A 25,671-nucleotide genomic window follows, 5' to 3' on the forward strand; every position below is an offset into this window, starting at 1 on the left:
CAGCATAAATACACATGCAAATGAGGCAAGAAAACCCGCTTCATCAGTTTCTGCCATAGTTTCATCAGTTCATCAATTTCTGCCAGCGGTGTGTGTGGAGCTTGAAACCAGCATAGGCGTAGAAATTGTCTCGCACTCTACTACGTACGGTACTTCTGACGCGCACTCTATAGTGCTCTTATTACTCTTATTGTATACTGACTTCGAAGAAGAATGCTATTTGCAACGTTCATTGCATGGACATTCCTGCTGCCCTAACGGCCGTGTGCAATTATCCTATGTACTGAGTGCAGTACAATTCCACTGGCATGCCTCCGGTGCGCTCTTAGTTGAAGACAGGAATTACCTCTTTACTGCCTAAAACTACTGAAGTAGCCGTACTTTGTACCTTTGACTAATGTAGGGCCATGTCTCAAAATATGTGTCTCAAAGATGTCAACATGTAAACATATCCTCGAGCAGGCAAATCGGTAAACGGATATCCTTAGGTTTTTGGTAAAAGGGAATGCAGTGTGTTGGCTGCAGCAGGTTTGTAAAGGGTGTTCATGTTGGTTGGAAAGAAAGACCGCCTTCTGTTACAGCCTATAGGTAAGAACACTTGGAGCCGACGGCAGGTAGCATTGAGCGACATCTTTCCTCAATGGTAGCCTTAACTACGTGATTCATAAACTTTGTGGACGCCGGGCTGTTGCAGAATTATTCTGCCCCATGCCATCCACACATCCATGTTTTGGTAAAGAATATGAGTGGGCTCAACGAAGGTATAGTGACTTCTTAGAAAATCAGTAAAGCAATAGACTTATGAGTACTTGTAGACGTCTAATATTAATGCTGTGTAAACACTTTGCCACAACTAGATAAGTCTTGAGAAATAGTCTTCTCTACATTTTCACTTGAACATCCGTAAGGCATTGAGAAAGTACACCTTACAGACATCTTGACAAGCTCTAGACATCTTAGCTTTTTTAATGTTCAGACTTTTCATGTTCAGAGGAACACGAAACGTCTGTGAGAGGTTTGAGGACTCTTTTTCAACAGCTGTATCAATGATCACAAACTAGTTTTGCCAAAACTTCACTAAATTTCAAGTCTTTCGCAAAAAAGCGACCTCAAGCCCCCACCCCCACCGCTGAATCTGCATGGCCGACAAACCAGACGGTGCCACCAGTGCAGTCGCTGAGATAATGACTTGCTTTGTTTCGCCGTCATCGCAGATGGTACGAATATGCGACTTTTTTTTATTAATTCAGGCATGTACCCCAAACAAATGTGGCTTAAAACAGATCTGCCGACCAAATGCCATTTTTGTGCAAAATTTGAGCTCTAACAATTCGTTAGTTTAGCTGACAGAAGCAATCTATGGCGCGCGTTTCATTGCAGAACACGTTTTATGGAGAAATTAGTGAATAGGAATGCTGAGAAATTTTGTGTGGCAATTTTTAGAATTTGTAGAGTTCAACTTGGTTGTAAGCGCATTGTAGTTATTTAGTAGTCGCTGCCATGCTACAGAATGTTTGAATCAAGCACTGTGGGAGCAATGGAAGGTATATGTGGACCTCTACTGAGCTTCCTTTTGTTTCAGCCAATAAACTTTTTGGGGGCCCTAAGCTGATGTCATAACGTAGCAATTGTCATCCAACTGTTATTTTTATTTACGCTAATGTAGCAAGTTTTAAGGGAGTCCAGGAGCAACTTTCAGAACTTGGAAACAAGGTAAATACGAAAGCACGTCTCCCGTGGTGACTGGTACTTTTAGAATACCGTTAAATATTATTACAATAAAATAATTTTTGAAGTTATGTAATAGTGGCTATAATATATTAAGTGCAATCCTTCAAAGCTGCAAATAATGATTTTTCTGCTTAACTAAAATAAGCAGCCTTTTTTTTTGACAGTGCATATTTACAGTAGAAAGTTGTCTGGCACTGAACTGATGTTGCAGTTCAGTCCTGTATGCCATCTGTTGAAGTGCGAAATGTGTGAACTCTATATGTAATAAACTGTTGGAAGCCATAAATGAACTGTGGCTTTCCTCCAGTGCGGCGGGCTAAGTCCTTATTACCTGTGAGAAAATTGCTAGTAATAAGGCAACAATGGGGGCTAGTTGGTTGTTCATGGTGCAGAGGAATCTGGTTGAAGTGGTTACTGAGCGAAAGACTGAAAATACATGAAACAAAAGTACAGACAAAGTGTGCTTTTATGAAATTGACGGTTTTGTCCAAGACCTGCAGAATGAAGTAGTTTCTTTTTAAAAACTCAAGTGTCCATTGGTGCACAGCCTCTAATCCTTTTGGTTTTGAATACCGCTTGGCGATGCTCTGCGTCTCCATCTGTACTTTCGTTGCTTTTTGTCTTTCACCCTGTAAACAGTTTACCCAATTCTCTGCGCACCAATTGTCAGGGTAATCTGAGGTTTTGCAGCTCATTTAAACATCACCAGAAGTATGTGATGTTTCCACAGAACTATTTTTAGAACATGGGTTGATTAAGATGTTGCTTTTTATATAGGCACGAAAAAAATCGTTGGGTTCCAATTGGAACCAATTGGATATATCCAAATGTGTTTTCGACACCATTGTAGAATACCATTTGGACCACTCCATCTGGCCGACACCAAATGTTAGCTCCAATGGGCAGGTACCAAGTGGTTCACTCCAAATGGAAGGCATCAGTTGATCTGATACAATAGACCTTTCCCGGTTTACACCATCAGTGCATGCGTTTTGGTTAAAACCAACAAGTCAATTCGTTTCACATCCAGTTGTTTCGAGTTAGATTGGAATGGTGTCGAACCAATTGGGTTTTCTCCTAGGACTTCACCTAGGAGACACATTTAGTGCCAACCTTTTTACAAGGAATTAAAATTGTGAGATTTCCATGCGCAGGAAGTGAAGACAAACAAGCCTGTTATATAACGCAGAAGAAACATGGACACAGTCAATATATATCCACAGAAAATGTTTTTGCTCCAACTTATATACTCCATTCATGAGACCCTCCTGCTGGAGCCAGTGGCACTTGTCCGTTGAACCAATATATTTTACTGATTCGTGCCCGCAGTGATATATAGTTCAAATGATAATTTGGCAGATAAAGCAGGTCATTCTTTTTACTAAGGCCTCATTAGTTCACTGTTTTGTGTTAATAGAAAGCAATATTCAGATCCCTGTCAAGGCAATCATTGACTTCCAATTTGTTTTTCCCAACTGGAAATTTTCCAGTTGGGCACTTTAACCAACAGGAACATCCGCAAGTTCGGCCTTTCCGTTGGCTCAATTGCAATGCTATGGACCGTCCATTTGGAGCAAGGCACATGAACTCCTCTATTACCTGGACTATAGTGGACTAGCCAATTAATGGAAAAATCAACTCTGCCTTTATACAACTTAGTTTGGATCACAGGGGACCAACTAGGTAATCCAATTGAAAGTGACGAAACCAATGGAGCCCCGGAAACCAGTTGAAATGGCAGAGCGAACTCGACTCCAATTGGAATGAGGGAAACCAGTTGGACTCTCAACTGGATTCCTGAGTCCAACTGAAAGTTCAGAAACCAATTAGACTGTCTAATTGGAATTAAGGAAACCAGTTGGGTTCCGCAATTGGTTTTCCTGTCTAATTGGGTCCATTTGGCTTCCAATTGGAAATCAATTGGAACCTATGTTTATTATTATTTTTTACGGGAGCCATAGCAAGTTTGGCAGCTGTGTTTCATCCCCTGCATCGCGAAGTGTGGCTTGGGAGAACCTTAACTGCGACGTACAGCACCACAATGCATGTGCGTGAAGGAGGCTCGCGGCATTTTTAATACTGCAGGACTCTCCAGCATTGCACCTAATTTCTTCCCCAAAAACCGGTCCAGCGGCCATGGCGAAGGTTCATATTTGAAACAACACAACCTTCCTTTGCGCTGTTTCAAATATGAACGTTCACCAACAAGCCCAATGCACTCATGGTGAATAAGGCGCTTGCTTGTGCACAGAATCCGTCTTAAATTCCTTCAACCCACTTTTTCAACTTTGAATTAACTGTGACCTTTGCAGACCTTATCCCTGCCAACTTCACGATTTCATTTGCCAGACTGACCCTCTGGCTATCTGCTGCCCCGTTACGTTTGCCTTCCCGTGAAATCCACTTCCACTCTGTTATCCTCGACGAGCATTGGTTATCTTCTCTCTGCGTTGCATGCCCTACCAGGCCCTGCCCATTTCCATCGCAACAAGTCGTAACCCAATTAACTTCAGAAACCTATGTAAAAAATGAAGATATATATTATTTATCGAGCGTAAACAAATTCTACTTGGGGATTCATGTTTATTACTGTTTCCCCATTGTCCTAAATGGTGCTAATGGTGCCCAGACCCTTCCAGCCACCATAATGCAATATGGCTCGATTGTTCTGAGCTACATGTGACTGCACAAAAAGATGTCAAAGCCAAAGCGACGGTGCAAAAAGAAGACTCGCTTTATGCTACAGCTAGTGTAAAAGCGGTATACCACTTGAACAAGGAGTGCGTTTCCATGTTTATTGCACCATCTCATGCTACTTGCAGAATGGGAACTAGACTTTAAAAGATAAGACGGAAGGCTGACACCAGCTGCTGTGGTTCGGGAGAAACATTATCGAGCGCACGTTCAGTATCACTATAGTAACCAGCGAGCTTCCTCACGATAAACAGTGTCTAAAACCCGACACCATGCCTACGATATTCATACATTATCTAAAACACATTGCGCTTAAAATATCAGCAAAGAGGAAAACTAGACATCTGTGCGAGCAAAAGCCTCCAGCAAAGCGTCACAGACCTGCGTCGGAAGTCCCCGAGTTGCGCTCAGCCATTGAGAGTGCCGAATCAGTGAGCCTGGAATGATCTGGTGCCGACAATGGAGCTTTAGTGATTGAAAAGTGCACTACACGCTGTGGTTCTAAGAAGCAAGCGCTGGTGAATTGATGGATCACAAAATGATTGTGAACATATCTGCTGTCTACAAGCGAGAGCTAGCTATTCTACGTCTCTATTCCAGTGACATGGATGGTAGCGCCATTTGGGCCAGTTGAACAACTTTGCTTGGTGGGCAATCAGCAGTAGCCGCGGAGTACCTGAGGGGAAGAGAGAAGTCAAAACATACCATCACATATTGAGCTTGCAAAGAGGCCGAATCCTTCATCAAGGAGGTTTCCTTGACAAATCTTTGTGGTGGATGCGACATAAAGCCGGCCTCAGGAAAGCACACTTCCAACAAAGGCATGTTTTTTGCTGAGAAGGAGGGACCCTAAAACAGAAGGGGGGGGGGGGGGGGGGGGGGATTTTCCAAAGGGGGCAGTGCCCCCCTAGCCAGTCTCCAATTGCTTGCACTTGGATCAGATTTCTGAAAATTGACACACTTCAGTTCTAGGTCACTTTTAATGCAAAGCACAGTGGAGCTGAGCCTGGCTCCCTAGTCAGTTGTAAAGCGTTTCCTATATGAGTAACCTAAACCATGCAGTAGGCCCAACAGAAGTCGACTGTCTGACCCGTGTACATGATCATGATTACCAGAATTTAAACAAACTATGCACAAACTTTTATAACCAATTGATCACTCCTCGTGCGCACATTTATAAAGCTGCCCATTTCAGTTCGTTTTATATTGCCGTGAGTCTGCACGTTTCATCGTTCGCATTCAAAACCGCCGGCACACGGCTTTATCATTTTGTTTTGTAATGCTAGATGCAACCAGACTTATCTCCATTGATAGCGGCCACGTGTAAATCGCTTCCTTATTTTAACGCGACAGCGTTAAGGAGCTCGTATCGCAGAAAAGCCGGTGTCTTGGCGTCGGCCGTTAGCGAAAAATCCCTCTTCCTCCTCCTCGCAATGTACGCCACTGCCCCAACAAAATTGAAAAAGTAAATGGCGCAGTAACTGTCTCACATACATAAGTGGACACCCGAACCGGTTTTGAGGAAAGGAAATGGTGTAGTAACTGTATCGCATATATCAGTTGACACCCGAACCACGCCGCCGTGAGAGGTTTGACATCTGGCTCATTTGAAGGCCAAAATCAACGCCTCCCGCTCGTCTCGTTCGGGCGCAGTGGGGCCATGCGGGCACGCAGGTACCGGGATACATGTGACGTTTTTTCTGACGATGTTCGCGCGGCAGAAAACGTCGTGGCGGCGTGACGCCCGGCCGGAGATACCATGGAGCGAAAAAGCGGCAGCCCACCGCCGCGTCTTAGCGCGAGAGCAATATGATCAACGAGTGGCAAATACCATTGGGCGAGGAGCTCTTTGAGACCAGCGACGCTGACTCCTCATTCAGAATAACGAAATTGTTCATTTGAACACCACTGTATATAATGCAGCACGCGTGCATAGATATATAGAAGGTTGTGCGTGCTCGAATGCATGCGGTCGCGTGCGTAGTACGTAGTACGTACAGTACCTTTCGATGCCCGCTCAGCCGTGGCTACCATCGGCTGCGGTTTTCTTCGGCACCTTCGCTTCAGGGAGGAAAAGCGGGCATTTAGATCCAAGATTTGGTCGTTTTCTCCAAAAAAAAAAGTGACATTTCATGTCTCGTGAAGCGTTTATTTTCACGATAAGTTCCTTGCAATAAACACAGCAGAGCGCCTCGGCCATGGCGGCCATGTTGGCGGCGGCGGCCAAACCGGAAAAGCGGGCTTTCTGCGCTGCTATTGGCTTGCTTCGGCTGCCGCTTCCGGTCTTGTCGGACGCCGCGCCGCGCGGGGCCAGATCACGGAGGCACCCTACACTCTCCTACCAGTTAAAGCCCCTCCATGACGTTTTTTTCCGACGGTAGCGTCATGGAGGGGCTTTACTACCAGTGACTCTACACTCTCCCGACTTGCAGCGTTCCACGCGGCGGCCGTCGGCATTCATCGCTTTCGGTGCCATCAGGGAGTCCACGGTCGGCTCACTAGCCAGCATATTTTAGGCAGTATAGACCTCCTGCATGTTTGTAAACCACGACCGGTCGTGTTGTAAACAAACGAGGTGGCGCTGCAGTCGCTAGCGAGCTCGTGGTAGGCAAAAGGTCGGGAAGTGGCGTCGCGGATAGGTGTTGAGCGCGGGTTTTCAAGGCTTGTAGGCGCGTTTCCAGTTTCTGCGAATCATAGCAATGGTCGATGCTTCCAACTTAGTAATTTGTCGAAGTACACGAGCTCGCGTTGGCCATGTGCGGCCTATAAAGAGAAATAGTTTTCCACTGTATTGTATATATGGTTACTAGTAAACATGTGGAAAGCGTTCCTGCCCTTTATTTATGCGCGAGGCATTGAAAAAAAAAAAGTTTTGACACTCTGCACTAGCCGGAATGATTTTACTTCGGGACAGTAGTGAGGGGAAGTGCTGGCGTTGTTTCGTCGGAGCAGACGTGCGCTCATCGTCTGCTGACATACGTAGTACGTGTCGCGCTGCGCGAAAAGTGGGGACAGCGTCGTGTCCCCGATCTCCTGTCTCGCTTAGCGCTGTTTTTAGCCGCATGACCACGCACCAGCCAGGCCGACTTGTCCTCTAGTTAAGCTGGTCGATTTGGGGGAAATTTTTGATTTCTAGAATTATTTTCTTTGCTAGCCCTGAAGTCTAGTTTCGTGACGAAAAACTATAGCAAAATATTGAGTACAAATTTATAAATTACGCTTTTTAGAAGTGTGGTCGTCAAAAATTGTGAGGTAATTTCTTTGATTTCAGAGCTGCATTTCTTTGACCAAAGCGAAAGCGAAGATGCCATAAACGAGGGAATAAACTTTAAGGTTCGTTTTCTGACCTCTCACATTTTCTTGACTGGATCACTCACCTTCGTAATTCGCATGAAAATCAAATTATTCCATTTGTCGCAAACTATCCCTGAGACGTTGAGGAGCGTAATAAATCTCTCGATTTTTTCCCTACACGTGCAGTACTGTGTGTTATTTTTTGTAAGAAACGTTTTCGTGTAACTATGCATGCATAAGTACTGATCATCTAGGAAAAGAACTAATCGCGTCATCATACAGAACAGCTAGGGCTTTATGTACATGCTGGCATAAAAAAACTGCGCACTATCTACTCAATTATTTGAGACCTTGGGGGGACTTGACGACGGTGTTAATTATAATTACCCATAACTGCACCAGGTATAACTATAAATAAAAGGAATTACTGAAACTAGCGTAGGTATTTCATATTTGCACCACGTTTAGTTACATATCGCATGCATGAATAACGAAAACACTTTTCATTGCCGCGTCCCCTCTCAATCTCGCCACGTGTCTGTTAGTAGCACGCCTGCGGCTGCTTTCTTTCCAAACAAGCTTCGCGATCATGTATTACCTCATGAAACATGACACATGCATGATGCAATGAAAAAGCATATGGCGTTTAGCACACTTAAGGTACGCTATTCTAAGCACACCAACGCGACCGCGCAAGATTGACACAACTTAACAGACTTCTTTCTACTCGAATAAAATAATTACGTCGTTATATCAAGAAACAGTTTCAAGTAAATATTAAATGTCATATAACGCGCCATTAAAACATGGTGTGCCATTAACAAAAAAAAACGCATTCCTTGGGGGCGAGTGAACCTGTCGGCGCCCCGTGCACTCTGGCTCAAGGTGATAAGTACGTGTGCAGCTACATGTGTCTTTTTTCTCCTTGAGCAATTATCAGCCTACTGTCCTGAAGTTCAGGTGAATGAACGCAGTAACTTTCATGCTATTAAGTGCATTGAGTGGCAGTGCCTATCGACTCCCAGAGTTCGCGCTTTACTACCGTGGCCCAATGCCTGTTAGCCAGTTTCCGAATGCGGCATTTATGCGTGAGAAACCTGTCGAGGCTAATTTAATATTTTTTATGCTACTACGCGGATCCAGCAGTGACGCAGCTGGTCAATACATGCTGCTTCTGCAGTGCACAGGCTTGAAGCAGCCGCCGGTAACTGCGGCAGCTGCGGTAGGCACGGGCAAGCGGAACCTGTTTTGCCTACCATGCGAAAGTCGCTGCTAACATCAGCGCCACCGCATCTTCGTGACGTCGTGGGTTGAAGGAGGTCCGAGATTAGCGCCACAGGACGGGCGAGGTTTGTAATTCCCTGCCACCCAGACGCATACTGTAGGTACAGTGGGTATTAAAGCGAAGAGTTGCGTTAGTTTCCTTCAGAATTTGGTGTTGTTTAATTCTTTTACACTAGTTCCTTTTGCACTGTTGCAGTTTGGTTGGTTTGGTCGCCCTGGTGCTGGCAGTTGTGCGCTATGTCGACCGAGGTCGTGTCTGAAGGTTCAGCGGTAGAGGAGTGCGATGTCGGTGAGTTTGGTGTATGGCCATTGGTTTTGGTTCTTGCTTAGGGAAGGAAAGTCACTCTTTTAACGTACACCCCACCATCATTAGACCCTAATTCGTAATGATGGTAATTCATACCACGTAAGCCCGTAAATTGTTTGTATGCGTTAACTGAAGGAAAGGCTTTACGGTCTTCTTTTAAGCCTAATTGTGTTTTGTTGGGTCATTCCGTTAGCCTGTCTATGCAGCCTTGTTTATGTCGTTAATTTTTCTCATTTCTTTCTCATGTAATAGGTGAAAACGTGGACTTCACAGCAGACGACACCGAATCAAAGAGCTGGGACGATGTGCCGTTTGACCAGACGTAGGTTTCGTTTTGCGGATACACCATGTTGACGCGTAAAAAGAACGCTAGTTACGAAAAAATAAGCAGTCTTTAATTAAATACAAGCACCCCTCTCCCCCATCTCGCAAAGCTGCAGCTGCGATCTAAAGAAAAGGTAGGCAGTGTCTATTCTGCCGACAGCCTGATGAATCGCCCGGCTGAAATTCTCGCGGCACACTCCTTCGATTAGGTGCTTTGGGCGAAGTGAAGCTCGATTTTTTTTTTTTCTGTGGCCCCTGCCTGTTCGGGCACTGTTTAGTAGCAGTAATAAACATTGTTAATAACGTTTCTTATTTGAAGGCGATCAGTAGATGGTCTCCCGGGTGCACACCGAAGCTTCGAAGGCATGATGAACGTTGTTGTTAGCCTATCAAAAGATGGCACATACCCACACTGGGGGATCGGCCAATAATCGGGTGGCTAATCACCTGAACGTAGTTATAAAAAGGAAAAGCACGTGGGAGCGCAACACCGGTGAATTCTTCGTCATGATCAGAAAAGGGATGAGAGTTTTGATTTCAAAATTATAAGAATAATAATAAAGAGAGGGATTAAATATTAATGATTAATTCAAAATGTAATAATTGATAGAAAAGTTTGGAACACTTAGCAAGGCAGTCGGTGAGATTCGTGGAAGTGGGTAGTTGTCATCATCGCTTTCCAATTCGAGCCCTTCGTCTCGCGCGCGGGCTGCGGACCACTTCGGAGCTTCAAAGTGCAAGCAAAGGCCTATTGTTCACTGCTTGCACTTCGACTGTGTCAAGCAGTGCGAATTAAGTGGACTACAAAGTTCTCCACAGCCGAGAAAAGCTACAATAATAAAGAAATACTCGAGCTATAGGAGCACTCGTGCGTTCCTCTGGGCCTCTAGCTGAGCTTTTGTTGTACATGGCATAAACTATATATCATTCATTGCTTCTGTTTTCGGCGATGTTGAGCCACGTGGATTGCAATATATCAAGCCACCTTTTAACTCTGAAGTGACGAGTAGCCCAGCCCACCGGATGGAGCCCCTAACTTTGACCAACCCGATTTTGGCATTTTGCAGCTACATAAGGTCTGTCAATTTGGCTCCACTCGCTGCACTAGTTCCGTAAAATTCTGCAGTAGTGCTTCAAGTATGCAGCACCAGTTCGAGTGCATTCAAATGCATTTTGGTGCTGGCTTCTTCAAAATGAATGGTCGAGTTCAGGCCTGGGTGTCTGCTAGCCTTGGCGTTGCCACCAAAATGCAGCCAGGTGTGTGTTGCCTGCATCAATGGTTGCCAGGATCTTGAACTGCGTGAATAATTTTCAGACCGCAAATTGCAATGAAGTGTGGGCATGAACCAGCCCTAGGAAGTTGTTGCTTTCCTGAAAAAAGTCGTTGCATGTATTTTGCTTGTATTACACACACAATTTTACAAATATGCGCTGAAATGTTGCCTGTGGGGCTTGACTGCTTGAATTTACAATCCTTATGCCCCGAATAGCTAACCACAGCCTCCTTTCTAGAAAGAACTGCCACAATTCATTGAGATTGCAGTTATATATTCTAGACATGAATGGGTGATGTCATATTGCTGCGCTACAACTGCACTTCCACTTCGGAGAGTGCAAGCCAGCCAGTAACTCTTGCCACTAGGCAGGAGCATTTACAAAACAAATACAGAAGTGCAGGGAGTGCATGCTGCACTGGCAAAACAAATACGGAAGTGCTGCACTCCTTGGACTGGTGTAGCAAATGGAGCCAAATCGAGCAGACCTAGAGTGGGACGCGCAGAGTAATTACTTTTAGTCACCTTCCTCTGTTACAGAGAACTTTGAAGTCCACTCAGTGTGCACAGCTGAACACAGCTGAAAGTGTTTGAAGTGACTAGTTTTAAAGGAATGAACGAAATAGTTTTGAAGAAATTCACAGCTAGAGAATCCCCTTGGGAGGCCTAGCTGACAACAAAAATTATTACCACTGGAGAAGCAGGGGCCGTGAATATATCAGGTGTCCTAGATAACGTTAGTGAAATATTAAAGATATAGAGAAACAGTAGGTGAGGGTAACTTCAACCATGTTGACCAATGTGTGTAGTAAGAGTATTTTTGTATTTGGTTCAAATGAATAATTATGTAAATTGAGAAAATAACTTTTCAGCTATTTCGTTTACAGCAGAAATTCTAGTGCCAAATTGTAATGTGTCCCAAAAAATGTCTTAATCTTATTTTGATTAGGGCTACAGATAAGTTTCCCCCGTGTTGAAAAGTAAACGCGCGCGGGACACAAATCCCGTGTGATCATGCGTTCACGTGCCACGAAAGCAGCGCTCTCAAACATTGAATTCTTGAACGAAGCCGTATATCGTGGTGCCATGAATGTGATGGAGTGAAAACAATGATGTGGGTTCTGGCAGCAAAATTGAAAGTAGCTCCTGTGACCTGCCTGTGTTCTGTGCAAAAAATACTGGGTGCACTGGCTCCCGGTAGTGATACACAAGCTGAAACACTAAGCAGCGTTCCTGGTAATTGGTCAGGCATTTCGCCTTTCGGGCCGGAAAAAAAATAGCAAATTTCATAAGCAGAACAATGCGTCGGAACGCAAAGACGCCACATGCGATACACCAGACATGAAACACCGTCTCCTATCTAGGAACACAGCTTAGTGTTCCTGCCAGGCAATAGCTGTTGGGAACCAGCACGCCTACTTTATAATGCACTGAAGACTGAACATGGTAAGGTCACAGATGTTACTTTAAATTTTGCCACCAGAGCCCACTTGTTTTCGCCCTGTCACATTCGCTGCGCCATCGAACACGCCTACCTTGTCTCGTCTGTGAGCCAATTGCGCATTGCTGTCAGCGAGCCTCGCACCACTGGAGCTTTGTTACCCTGTCGCTTTCTATGTTCACGAGCGTAGGCGGCTTTGATCTGATGGCGATATTCGTTCTCGTATTTGCTAATTCTGCATTTGAGAACACTGCTATTGTAGTGCGCAAGCTCATGGTCACATGAGCTTTCTTCATATTTTGTATGGTTTCTTTTGAACATGGAAAAACTTGCATAGTGCACATCAAAATAAAAACTGATGATTTAGACTTTTTCTTTTGTGGTCTGCAATTCGGCACTGGAACTTTTGCTGGAAATGCAATAGGTAAAAGTACATTTTTTCAATTTGTGGAATTAATCATTTGAACCAAATGCAGAAATACTCGGACTTAGTATATACAATGGTCACCAGCATAATTACAATTACCTCACCTATTGTGTCTCTGCACAACCGCAAAAATCGTGTTCGCTGCTCCCGACGGGCTTTATAATATGATCTATAACAGCGCGACAGACAGGACAGAGAGTCTGTCGTGCTGTTATGGGCCATCGTAAGCACCAACTCGCCCAACAAATGGTATTGTTTATAATAAAAATCTTTGGCTAACGTTAACTGGGACACCTGGAACGCGCGTGTGTGTGTAGCCATAGCGGCGACCTATTACTATAAATCTCTAAATGCAATCAGGCGGTTAATAGTTAGAAAGTTAACTACAGTTGAACCTCATTACAATGGAATTAAAAAGGCTATAACAAAGTAATCGTTATAGCACGGGCTATAACGATTACTTCGTTATAGCCCGTGCTGACCAAGCTTCCAAAGGGAATCAAAGTAAATCATTGATTATGCATTATGTTGTTATAAACTGTTTCGTTATAACCCTGAAACGCCTGGTGTGTGTGTGTGTGTGCGCGCGTGCGTGCATCTTTGGTGAGACTTCTGCTACCCTGGGAGACTTCTGTGGTCGAGCACCGTGTCGTCACTGAAGGTACCTCTGTTATTAGCCAATGCCCATTCCGTTTTCCTTTAGTCAAAAGGAAAATGGATGCACCTGGCACGTTGGTCTTCCGTGGTAGCTTCACTCCATCACCATTAAGCTGGTGCCATTTGTGGAAGTTTCTTGTGCAGGTTAGTTGTAATCAAGAAAACTTTTTTTTTCTATTGACATTCTAATGTTGTAAGTTGGCAGTTGTGTTAGGAGTATGCCTGAAATAATGAATATTTACAATATAATATGTTTTAAAAGAAAACTAATAACTGCAAGAAGGGACTATATTCTGCTGCATAGGAAGAGAGGGCATGTTTTGGATGCGTAGCTTCCACTCCATTGTCAGAAAAAGTTGTCGTTGAGTATACCTTAAATTCTTAGCAGTGCTAGGGTTTAAGTTGGTATAGGACTGACCTTGAGCCCCATGCTTGAATTACTTTCTTTGTGGCCATTGCAAAGCGCGCAATTTGAAAGTCCCATTTAGCAAAGCTATTCACTACAGTTTTTTTTTTTTTTTTTTTCTGTCAGGCAATCTTGTTTTGCAGTCCAGCACCCCTGCCCGTTGGCTCATGTTGAGCGTTTATTTTTCTAACCTGACATTTTGTGCAGCTTAAACTTAACTGTACATGTTCTCTTTTAGGCCCTTGGAAAATAGCCATGAGGAAGTGAAGAATGAAGATATTGTAGCTGCTGATGCAGAGGCAGGAGCAGTGGAAGTGGAAGAGGAACAGCATGCTGAGATAACTGAAGCTCCTTCTGAAGATGTAAACAAGGAGCTTGCAGATCCACAAGCAGAGGAAAGCAGTGCTGTTGAAAACGAAAGTGTATGCATATTACCCATTTCTAACTTTATCAAACCTGTTCTGGAATTTTGATGTACCCTTAACTTTGTCAGATCTTGAGACCTCATCTGGTCTTATTCATGTGCATGGTGCCTGGTACAAGAGGTAGAGCAAGGTCTTGTGTGTTTGATAATTGCAGGAGCCATCGTACACCTGCGACATGTGCCAGGGAACATTTGAGGAGACTGAGGAGGAGCATTTGAAGGGACGCAAGCATCTTAAGCTGATGGAAAGGCTTGAAAAATATGGTAGCCTGGAAGCAATTGGTAAGAGCTAGCTACATACCACATGCATAGAAACTTTCTTTGCTTTTTAATGTTCACCATTCTCATGTCCATGCTGTAGGCAAAGCAAACTGGATAGCATGATGAGCTGTGATGAGTGTTTCGCACTGTGTTCTGTTTTGGCTGACAGCCAGGCTGCTTTTGTTGGTACAGGGAGCCTTTCTCTTGTCTCAGACCAAGTGGTAGTAGTGCTTGCAGAGAGAAAGAGGGATTAATGTTTGGGGTGGACTTGCCGAGGTGGCTCTATGGCAGGGGTGCTCTGCTGCCGAGCACGAAGTCGCAGGATCGAATTCCAGCTACAGTGACCATATTTCGATGAGGGCAAAATTTGAAAAATTCCTGTACAATGCATCAGTGAACCTCAGGTGATTGAAGTTAATGTGGAGCCCTCTACCACAGCATCTCTCGTAGCCAGCGTGCAACCTTGGGATTGAAACACTGGATACCATACCTTACCTCGGTATAAGGAATGGGGGCATTTTTTTTTCTAGCCATGCCTGGAAAAGCATGATAGCTGTATCAGATGTGTTGCTTTCTTTTGAATTCATTTCACTTTTTATGGTCTTGCAGCGAATTTGCCTTATAAACTAAAGAAAGGAATCTTACAATATTTTTATTTCAAATGTTTTTACTACCATGGCTGCCCTGCCCATTCTGTCTACCTGTCCTCTTGACTGCTTGAGATGTTTTAGTAGACCTTTATATTAATAGCCCACTCCAGGATTAATGATGGCAGCTGTTTTTGTAGGTAGTTGATTTCTTGACCTGTGCATGGTATTTTTTATTGCACACAAGTGACACTTTATGTGAAAATGGGCTGTGGCCAATGCCCTTTGTGCATGGTGATGGAATGCATGACCTAGTGATACATTAATATGTTCAGTTCAAGTGTGGATCTGGGTTTTGTTCTCACTAGGTTTTGTCTCGCGCATGTGCCTTGGAGAACAGAGATGATTTGCCAACACACCCAATTCTAGGTGCAAGCACAAAAACCAATATTTCTTGAGAAGCCTGTAATGCCTCCTCTTATACTGTATAATTGTCTGGAGTCAGTGGATAGTTCAATGTAGGGCTTAATTTGTGCAGCTGCTGAATTCCAGCCCAGCACATGTTACCTGTGCAATGTGTCATCTGTCAGCAAGTCACAGATGCAGATGCATCTCAGTGGGAACAAACACAAGGCACGTTGTGCCAGCCTCAACCTTCACCCTTCAGCAATGGACTTTCCTGGAAAGAACCGCAAGCCGCAGACACCTGCAGTGACTGATGCCAAGACACCTGGACCCCTCGATCCAAGTGGGTGTTCAAATATATATGTGCACTGAACTTTTCAAGCAATGTATCAGCTGATGAGATGTGTTTGGTGGCACTACTTTTCTGACTGTTTTGAGCTGTTATTTTAGTAAGAACAATGGTGCCATACAGTTGAACCTGGATATATCGAACTCAAAGGGAGTCTTAAAATAATTTGATATATCGATAATTTGGTATATAAAAGATGGTTATAGGTAAGCTTATCTGTAACTTAGAAGCAAGAGTTCATTGCACCCAAACTAGTGATGCTTGCAGCAATATCACCTGCAGGCGTGCTGGCAGCGCAGAGGTTACTTGGCGCTGCTAAACCTAACCTGCTTCGCATTGAAGAGCCGCAGTGGAGGGTGCTTTGGAACTAGCTACTGCCTACCATGAGATGCCTAATCCTGTTGTTACCAGTAAACCGTAAATAGAATAATCGCTCATTAAAATTGAGGTACGTTTGGCTTCCGTGATGCATTCAGCAGTGAAGCATGCTAGGTGAGGGTTGCCGTTAGGCTTGGTAGGTTTGCTTCACATCATGACAGCGATGTGGCACAGAAAATGAGCACAAGCGATCGAAAGGCCTACCTCAAGCACACCTCGTATTCACCTCGTCAAGCGGTTTCATAGCGCAGCCAGCAGGGGCCCAACGCTGTGCAGCCAACGCATCTCTGCATTCAAAAAGAGATTGAAGAGTGTTGTTAGGAGAAGCTCCACTTGGAGGAGTGCGGCACGGCGTTCGATATATCAAACGACCGACAAATTTTGATTTCGATGTATTGTGTATTTTTTAAATACTTTTTACATGGGATTTTGAAGGGGATATCTTTGTGTTTGATATATCCGTGCTCAACTGTACAATAGATTCTGTGATATGAACACGGTTGATACGAATTTTGTGATTATACGGATTCGTAAAATTTCCTGACTGGAGCACATATGCCCTGACGCATTTGTGTCGTAGCTAACAAGCCATCTTGAAAATTAATAACAACACTGTCGCCATATGCGATTTACATGTACCTTTGTTTAAAGTGAAAAAGTTCCTTCTCTGCTGTTTCTTTTTTTTTGTTTTGCACTTTTTCACATGTATGTGAATCTGATCCTGTTACGGCCTCAAAGTGAGGCCAACAGTATGTAATAAATAAATTGTGCACCATGTTGGGAGTCCCGGGTGTTCCCAACTCCATCCTGTGCCACTATGGATGATATGAATGCACGAAGTGCTGTCTATGCATACATCACCAGCGCTGCGTTTGCCAACCGTGCGGTTAGCACCACGAGCAGTGAATGGCGGTGCGCGACGCGAGCATAACAGTGCGCATCAGACGTCGCGATTGCCAGTCGCGCTGTAAGTACCACGACTAATGAGCTGTGGCTGCACGGCTGGAAATAAATCCCATCAGCTATAAACAGATCTGTGTTAATGCATTTTGTATGCTTGTGCATACAAATTTTGTTCGGTTGAATGGTACGAATTTTTTCATGACCTCGTGAGATTTGTATCACCGAGATTCTACTGTAGTTCTTGAAGTGAACCACTGAGAACACCGCTCATTAGGCTAGTCACAAAGGAATATGCAATTCTAAGTTCTTAAGTAGAAAGATGTGTCTTATTTCTGCTCTGCTTGAGTTGGATGTTAATTTGAGACTACTAGCACACAGTTCTTAACTGGTGTAGTTTAGAAAGGCCTTCATAGCATTTTACAATATATGCAGTGATAAATGGAGGGATGTGCCATAAACCTGTGCAAGTGCCAGCTGTGGCACTTGCGCAGGTTTGTTGCCCAGTCTGACTGACTAGGAATGGCTAAAGGTTTTTTTTTTCTGCTTTCTGTGTTCTGTTGGGGATTCACTAACTGGAGAAGGCTGAAATGGGTTTACATTGCCACCAGGACAAGGTTCTGTGGTGTAAATAGTTATTGCATGATTTCTTTTATTTATGTACACTACTTTAGTACAGCTGTACATGCGGGTACTGATTTAGAGAGCATGCTGCCCTTGTGATGAAAGTGCTGGTCTTTGTATTGATGTGGCAGAACTGTTTAGCAGGCTGCACAGAATCTTATTTTTGCTTGACAGTATTTGAGAATAGCAGTTTAGAGCTGAGTTAAAAAAGATAACCACCACATAGACTGGGTGATGTAGCATTTGATCTTGCCACTCATGACGTGTTTATTCTGCATAGTGAGTTATTTTTGTCAGGCTTATCCTGTGCCCAGTCCACATGGCTTGTGTGCAGCTCAAAGTGGGGCAGGCTAAAAAGTATTTGTTGGTTGTGCCTTCAGCATTGGAAGTCATTATGCCATCTTTTTGCTTTTGCAGATTCCATTGTAACAGAAAGGCCTGCGTGTGACGTCTGCAACATAACATTGAGCTCTGTCCCCCAGCTCATGCAGGTGAGATGGCGTTGTCACTTTTATTAGCTCTGGTAGCCATCCTTAGGCCAGCAGTTTATCTGCCTGAACTTCAGTAGCTAACTTTGCTTACAACAGATCTTAAATTAACCGGAGCTTTTTTGGTTCGGAAGTGCTTATGATTGACGTGGTTAACACATAATTATTCTAGTATTGTGCTGCTTAGAATTATGAGAGAACAGACACGAGTAAGTGGAGACAGGTATGTTTTAAGCACATTCTACCAACTAAAATTTTTATTCAACTGCAGTGAAACTCTGGCTGTCTAAAGTGTATAGTGCTCACAAAATACACGCGGAATTCGATCCTGTTGGCAAATGAAGCCATGGAAAGTGGCACCCATCACGTAAACTTCTGTGCGTGGCTGGCACCCAAACGCACAACAGCTGGCCATCGTAATGCCTTTACTGTAAATTAACATACCTACTATGCATGCATGCATACACTGAGCTTGACACATCTACAGTACATGCAGAGAAGTTCTGTTTTCTCGCATGCCCTTCACAGTACTTTCACATGCTAGCAGCCTTACACGGCCTTGGTTCACACAGTGTGTGCCTGGTAGGCCTTCATTGCCGTAAGAGAGTGCCAGGAATAAGTGTTAAGAGTAGGAGAAAGGTTGCATCCCTTCCCTATAGCAATGATACTCCCATGAGTGCCCATTGCACTCGTGCCGCGCAAGTCAAAATCTGAGCAGTCACTTTCACAAAAGTGTGACATGTTTGCATTTTTGGAAAAGACATGGCGCCACAAGTACATGCACAAAAAGACAGAGACGAAGGATAGGTGCTTGTCCTTCGTCTTCTCGCCTTTTTGTGCATGTACATTTAGCGCCATGCCTGTCCTTCATCTGTTTTTTTGTGCGTGTACTTGTAGCGCCCTGTCTTTTTCAAAAACGCAAAACCAACTTGCCCGGCATCGTATGTTACTGAAGTGTTGTGGCAGCTAGGGTCACTTGATGCACTCTTGAACATTGCTCTCGCCGCCGCTCATGATTTATTGTTAATTGATGTGAAGCCTTTTCTTGGTTTGGCTTAATTCTAGAGTAGCACTGCACTAGCCATTCAATAGTCACAGTAGCAAGCTTGTTATACCACACTGAGCTGCGGCAAGGCCTTCATTGCATGGAAATTACAAATTCAAGTGTTTCCGGGGGGGTAGTGTCAGGGAATTGGAAAACATTAGCTGGTGATTACGCTTTTTGGTAGTGCGATTTTTGAGCGCAGCTGCTATGGTACTTGAATCTTAGGCGACCACATACGGAATACGCAGTGCTGAACGGAAACGGCTCGGGTTTTTGGCTTGTGCAGCGCATGTAGTGAGCACGAAATTTTGGGAAGCGGGCGGCAGAGCTGAGAGATTGAGTGGGCAGCGCAGCTCACGTCAAGCTGCGTGCCCCTACCCCATACTTCTCTAAAGGGCTCGAGCCATCTCGAACCGTTCGTGCATGCCGCTTTGCCAAGATCGCGGGGAGAGGAGGATCAGAGCCGTGAGCGGGGACGCGCATGCAGGAGTGCATAAAACCTCATGATCTTGAAAGCATCGGCACTCTCCTCCACTCCTGCACTTTCCAGCTCAATTATCCTTGCCCACCAGCTTTGTGCGCTGCACACGCCGGCCCAATGTGTTCGCTGGCACCTGGGAGCGTGCTAGGTTTGCGCGTTTTTTTTCCCGCTCTATTATTAAACATAACCACTAGAAAGTGATGCGACATGCTTGACTCTGCTACGAGCCACATATATCACCTTCTCGTTTGAGCAATGAAAGCGCTAAACGTGAGCGCTTGCGGCATGAACAATCACAGCGTACTGTACTGCCCACATTGGCTTTGATATTCTGATACCTTCCTCCTCAATAGGGCAGACTTCTTATTAGCCTAAGATTTACGTTAAATTTGTATGTTCTTCAGTATTTTTCAGCACACTGGCGCTACATTAAATGCAGATTTCACCCTAGTGCGCCATTTTCGCGGAAATTTTGTTGTGACGCTGTTCTTTTGCAATCAAGTGAGGTAAAGATTGTGGTAACTTAGTTAAATATGTCATTTCACTAGTGAAGTTTTAGAAGCACGATAGTGGCTGCGAAAATGCTGGGACATTTTATTTAATGCACGTTAGGCATTTTTTTAGCAAGTTTCAGTCTGGAAAAGCTTGGCACCTCGGAGTGCACATGCAGTGGCTTATTGCCTGGTCAATGCAAATTTCACAGCTGTTTGAAAGAGAATTTTTTTTCTAGTTTTTTTTCATGGTCTCAAGAGAGATATAATTTTACTATTGGCTACCGTAGAAGTGAACCTGGCCGATGGTTAGGCTTGAAATTTCTGGATGATTGCTGATGCCAACGGATGAATAGATCAAGTAGTGGGAAGATGATCTTCTCTCGATGACTTATCTAGGCTAGTCCCTCAAAGGCATTTAACACTTTCCTGCCCGCGCCTATTCCCATCGACAGCCCGCTATCGATGGTTTCAAATTCGTATTTTCCCGCTTTGGAAGTGTTCTTGGACAGCTAGCGCCATCCAGTGGGTAAAAAAAGAACCTTCCATTCAGTTTTGCTTTGCATTTTGTTTTTTCCGTCACGCGACTATTTTTAAAGCCCCTTCGGAGTCACGTGACTGGCGCTCCTTGTTTACATCATGGCGGCGACGCCGTGCGCCGCAGCTGCACGGAAACTGCGCGTTTCCACGGGAAGTGATACATCTGTGAGCTCGTTTTTGCCACGGGAACAGCAGCAGTGATGACTAAGAAGGCGACTTTGGTTCATAAGACTTTAGCACGGACAGTGAAATTCCGTCAAACCGACCCGGAACGTCAACAGCCATGCCTGGTAAGTTCCGCTTTTGCTGCGCGCTGGTCGGAAGAGATCAGGTTGTTTTGAAGGTCACAACTCTTATCTGCAGGGTGTCACCGTGTTTCAGGCGGGATTGCTCTTCGCCGGCAGCGCAGAGAGTCGTGTTTTCGGCTAGAAGACAGCCAGGCGTCGACCTCGGCGTTGCGCGCCGGAGTGCTGCACGGCGCTTCTTCAGAGCCGTCGATTTCTTCCTCCTATTTTTCCCCACAAAATCATCAGTGAGATATGCAGGAACGCGAACAAGTATGCGTGGATGCATATCTTGTAGAAATCGTCCTACAGCGAAAAAGATGGATCTTGGCGAGAGGTCACTCCAGAAGAGATGACAAACCTCAAGTGCTGCAGCACAAGCCCCAAAAATGGAAAAATACCGAAACTGCAAATTGTGCTACAAAGAAATAAAGGTCGAACAAAAGAAAAATGTTCTTTGCGAGACATGCGTGGCAAACCTCTCTTTCACGGCAACGAGGAACTGTATCGCGCGGTGGCACGATAGTCGGTGGGCTACTGTGTCCTTGCCTACCTCAGCGAATACTGTACATAGAAAGCTGAAATTTGCTGCAGTGTTACATCAGTCCCTGTTGTAAAAAACTTATATCCTGAAATTTTTTTATGTTTTGTTTGTGTGAAGAAACTTTGATGTTTTTGTGCGTTTTCTCTTTGTGAATGCAAATTTTTTCATAATAATTTTTTTTTTGATCACATACTTAATAAGCCGGTTGATTGAAACTTATACCATTGCGAAGACAATTTCATCCTCTATAATTTGATACTATGCACTCCTGTATGAAGCAAGTTTTGTTAAATAGAAAAATATATTAATGACACCACCCAAACAGCACCACTTTTCCCGCGGGCAGGAAAGTGTTAAGGAATGCTTTGGATGCCTGTGCTGAATCAGTATTCAGCACTCTAAAGCACGACCATGAACGATGTAGTCACTATGATGGAGGCAGTTGAGGAAAAAATTCGTACAATTTTATAAACTATGGAGTTAAAGAATCTTATGTTATTTTGAAAACACAATTCAATGCACATTGTAATCATTTCGCCTATGGCGAGTCAAAGCTCGCCCAAAGGCATCTTTTCTCTGACTCGCTCTGTGTAGCATTAGACCTCGAAATCGTGGCAGAGTTGCGCAGTCATGACAGCTGAATGAAGGCCTTCATTGCTCTTCGGAGACGGACGATGGTATAATGGCACTACAGCGTCGAATGGCATTGTTTTCTCTGATCACACTAGAGCTCTGGGGCGCACGGGAGATAGACTGCTGTATACGCTATGAAAATTGACGTTTTCTATTCTGCATCATGAAGTGCGCTTATTTGCTAGCAGAAAAATGAACGCCTGCAGTGTGAACGGTTTTCACGGAAAACCCACACCGAGATTCAGTAATTAAAGTGGCTTAGGCGCATTCTGTACGCCAATAATCGCGAATAGAACACACAGAGCAATGCCATCAAACAGAAAGGATAAGGTGTGATACAGCACATAGTGATCAGTGAATTAAGCAAGAATGTCAGCTTCCTGAAGGCTCGCAAGAAGTTTAAAGTTTAGGTACCAAGAAATGCCCAGGACTTTGCAGAGGATGGTGTGCTTCGTTGGAACAAAGCCCTTACACCCGATGTTGCGGATCCACTTTTTTCTACGGCTGATGCCATTTTTGCCTCGACGAATCGCTAACAGCACGAAGCCATTTTCACGCCGGCTTGTGCACTGAAATGTGCAGCAGCCGGGCATAACGCGGCACTAAAAGTAGAGTTTAAATTGTGAGCGCGTAACTCAACGGAGCTTGACTCACAGCAGAGGCAGGCGGCCTGCACATATTGCGGACGAAAGGCAAAGACATGAGCAGAGCAATCCTTTCGCGCGCTTTTCCCCGGACGACGGGCGGACGGGCCAGTCACTATATAGGAAAGCGCCGAGCAGATAGGCAGGCGAGGAGGATGTGCGAGGGTCTGCACCACTGCATCAATGTTCACAGAAAGGCTGTTGTCTCAGAATCAAGGGGCTTTAGGAGCATGCACCTTGGACCGTGCTCCAGAGCAATCTTTTCCTTCTTTTTCTTCAGCACGTGTGCCGCAAATGCCCAGCGTTGTCAGGTGAATGGACGGCAACGCACGCTACTCTGGCGCTGTCTGTTACCAGGCTGCTGTGGAGCCTGTCTTCACAATATCGCCGTCTTTCACCCTTCGCTGCACTTTGCGTTCGCTCCCTTTCATTCACTGCGGTGATTCTCATTTGCTTGGTTACGCCGAGGGACAACGGCGACATCGCTCAGCGTAGGAGCGGGGGCTTATGAGCTGCATTCTAAACTTTGTGATGTAGAGGAATTCGCGTTATGAAGGCTCTCTATATCCAGGTTTAACCGTGCATACAGTATGATCTCAATCATATGAATCTCTCAGGGTCACGGAAAATGTTCCTATCATCCAAAACTAACTAAATCCGTAGAATTCATGCAAATCTGGTTCCAGCTGACAGGGTTTACACACAGCTGTCCACCGCCCCTCACTGTTTGCAGAGTGTACTGCATGACTGGTTATGTGGAGTCGGCCACTTACGGGCCATATGTCATCACTCACTGTGCGACTGGCAATCGCGACATCGGAGGTGTACAGGCAGCAAGTAATTGATGATCGAGGGTGCGGTCGCGGCTTGCGTGTTCATATCATCTGCAGTAGGGCGGGGGGTTGTTCGTAACATCCAAATTTCTGCCCATTGCACACGGTGCACTCTGGCCAGGGCATTTCACGAATTCATATCATCCCGAAATTTGTATCAACCAGGATCGTGTACCAGTGTCCTTCAGTTAATGTAACTCTTATTGCCTTGTTTTGTTTTTATTTTTGTTACTGTTGTACAGCACCTGACTGGCAAGCGGCATAAGGAGTTGGTCACTGCCTTGAAGCTGGCCGTTATGGTAAGCTTTGTTGTCCTTCAGCCTTTGTTTTTGTCTTTTTCCGACGAAGCCAAGTCTTTTGCCACAGATTGAACAATGGGTGGAATGTTAAAGGGACCCTGAAATGATTTCGATAGGCATTTTGTAGTGCAACAGATGCAGAGGTAGTCTTTATGGGCATTCAAGTCAAATTTGAAAGCTCTACGTGAACCCTATAATTTATAAATAATTTTTAAAAATCGCTGTTGCAGTAGCTCTTAACAGATTAGGGTGCACTACAGGCTGGCCCTTCTGCCCACTGATGTCATCGGGGTAGGGGTTGCAGAGTGAGGTGTGTCGCCCCAATCGGTTAACAGCTACTGCAACAGCGATTTTTAAAAATTATTTCTAAATGATAAGGTCCACTCATGGCTTTCAAATTTGACTCGGCATAACCGCAAAAACCACCTCTACAGATCTGTTGCACTAGAATTTGCACATATATATCATATCAGAGTCCCTTTAACTGATATATGCTTAATCACCTTCATGTAGTTTGCTTTTGTGTTGTGTTAGCATGCAAGTACAGTCGGTGAGGAAATTAAACATTGCCTTTTTAGGCTTTGGCAATAAACTGTTGCTGTCAGCCATAAGCCAGTTATATCTTGCAGGCACAGTGTTGTTCAACATGTTGAACACTGGGAAGATTTGGGGTGTGGAGCTAAGGTTCCTTTTATGTCATGAGTTCTGTTTTGGGCGTAAGGACTGGTGTAATGTCTGCCTGCTGTTGTTGAGTTGGTGGTAGTTTTTGCTTCTTCGCTGCGTCATGTGGTGTGCCAACGCTCGGCTATTAAGACAGTGCTTGGCATGTCCGTTTAGTGCCCACAAGAATGCTTGTCCAACTCTGTGTTTGCAGCAGCGCTCTTCTAGCATTGAAAAAAAAAATGGTAGGGAGAGGGGGGGGTTCAGTGAGTGCAGTGCTAAGTGCAAAATACAAGAACAACATGTGTTACAATGCATGCAAGCTTTTGGGCACAGTGTGGCAGTGTGCTAGCTGCAGTACCTATGCTGAAACCAGTCAAAGAGAAGCTGTTGAATGTGCTCCGTCAGATCCATGTGGGTTCGTAATCAGCATGCTAAGTGTAGCCTCGATTAGCAGTGCTGGGTCTTTAGGCAATGCAATGATGCAATTTGTTTGGTACTCACTGTGTGGAAAAAATTGTCCTAATAATCCCATATTATACACGTAAATAATGTGACAACAAATATAATGCGAGGGGGGACTTTGCGCTCATAAGAAAAAGAAAAAAATTATTACGATAGAACTCTGAGGGTAACCATAGTCAAGGGTGCAAAAGAAAAAAAATATGGAGACTACATGCAAAAATTTGAAACAAGTACCTGTGGGTGGTTTATTCATCACCACTTCTGAGTACCTTATCGCTGTCCACGAACACAATTGTTTTCTGTGCCATCAATGCTGTTTAAACAGACGGGCAGCTCTAAAGAAATGCATGCGACGCAGTGGAGCGCGCCAGTGCCTCCCATGCATTGCATGTCCACTTTGCGACCATTGAGGCATTTCGTTGGCATTTACATACTGACCTACGAGGTAGTTTATCCTTGTTCAGTGCCGGTAACTGTCTGTCAAATCGACGTCTTCT

The 25,671-nt window shown here is 44.6% G+C and overlaps 1 protein-coding gene and 2 long non-coding RNA genes across 3 annotated transcripts in view; 2 read left to right on the forward strand and 1 right to left on the reverse strand.

The window, feature by feature from the left end:
• Positions 1–4,500: 4,500 nt before the first annotated feature.
• LOC144113420 (uncharacterized) lies at positions 4,501–6,687 on the reverse strand. The gene is made up of 2 exons (XR_013310794.1): positions 6,429–6,687; positions 4,501–5,101 (listed from the first exon to the last, which is right to left on the reverse strand). It is a non-coding gene; the product is annotated as an uncharacterized LOC144113420 (long non-coding RNA).
• A 2,347-nt stretch (positions 6,688–9,034) lies between these two features.
• Positions 9,035–25,671, forward strand: part of LOC144113421 (uncharacterized) — a 43,015-nt gene continuing 26,378 nt past the window's right edge. Inside the window, exons 1-8 of the mRNA XM_077646493.1 lie at positions 9,035–9,100; positions 9,200–9,292; positions 9,563–9,632; positions 14,078–14,261; positions 14,419–14,545; positions 15,650–15,859; positions 18,185–18,258; positions 23,993–24,049. Of these exons, the coding sequence (XP_077502619.1) occupies positions 9,241–9,292; positions 9,563–9,632; positions 14,078–14,261; positions 14,419–14,545; positions 15,650–15,859; positions 18,185–18,258; positions 23,993–24,049 (774 nt within the window). The 5' untranslated portion in view covers positions 9,035–9,100; positions 9,200–9,240. The remainder of the gene's footprint in view (positions 9,101–9,199; positions 9,293–9,562; positions 9,633–14,077; positions 14,262–14,418; positions 14,546–15,649; positions 15,860–18,184; positions 18,259–23,992; positions 24,050–25,671) is intronic.
• Positions 20,691–21,547, forward strand: LOC144113422 (uncharacterized). The gene is made up of 2 exons (XR_013310795.1): positions 20,691–21,102; positions 21,176–21,547. It is a non-coding gene; the product is annotated as an uncharacterized LOC144113422 (long non-coding RNA).

The sequence above is a fragment of the Amblyomma americanum genome, chromosome 1, assembly GCF_052857255.1.
Source record: "Amblyomma americanum isolate KBUSLIRL-KWMA chromosome 1, ASM5285725v1, whole genome shotgun sequence".
Lineage (NCBI taxonomy): Eukaryota > Metazoa > Arthropoda > Arachnida > Ixodida > Ixodidae > Amblyomma > Amblyomma americanum.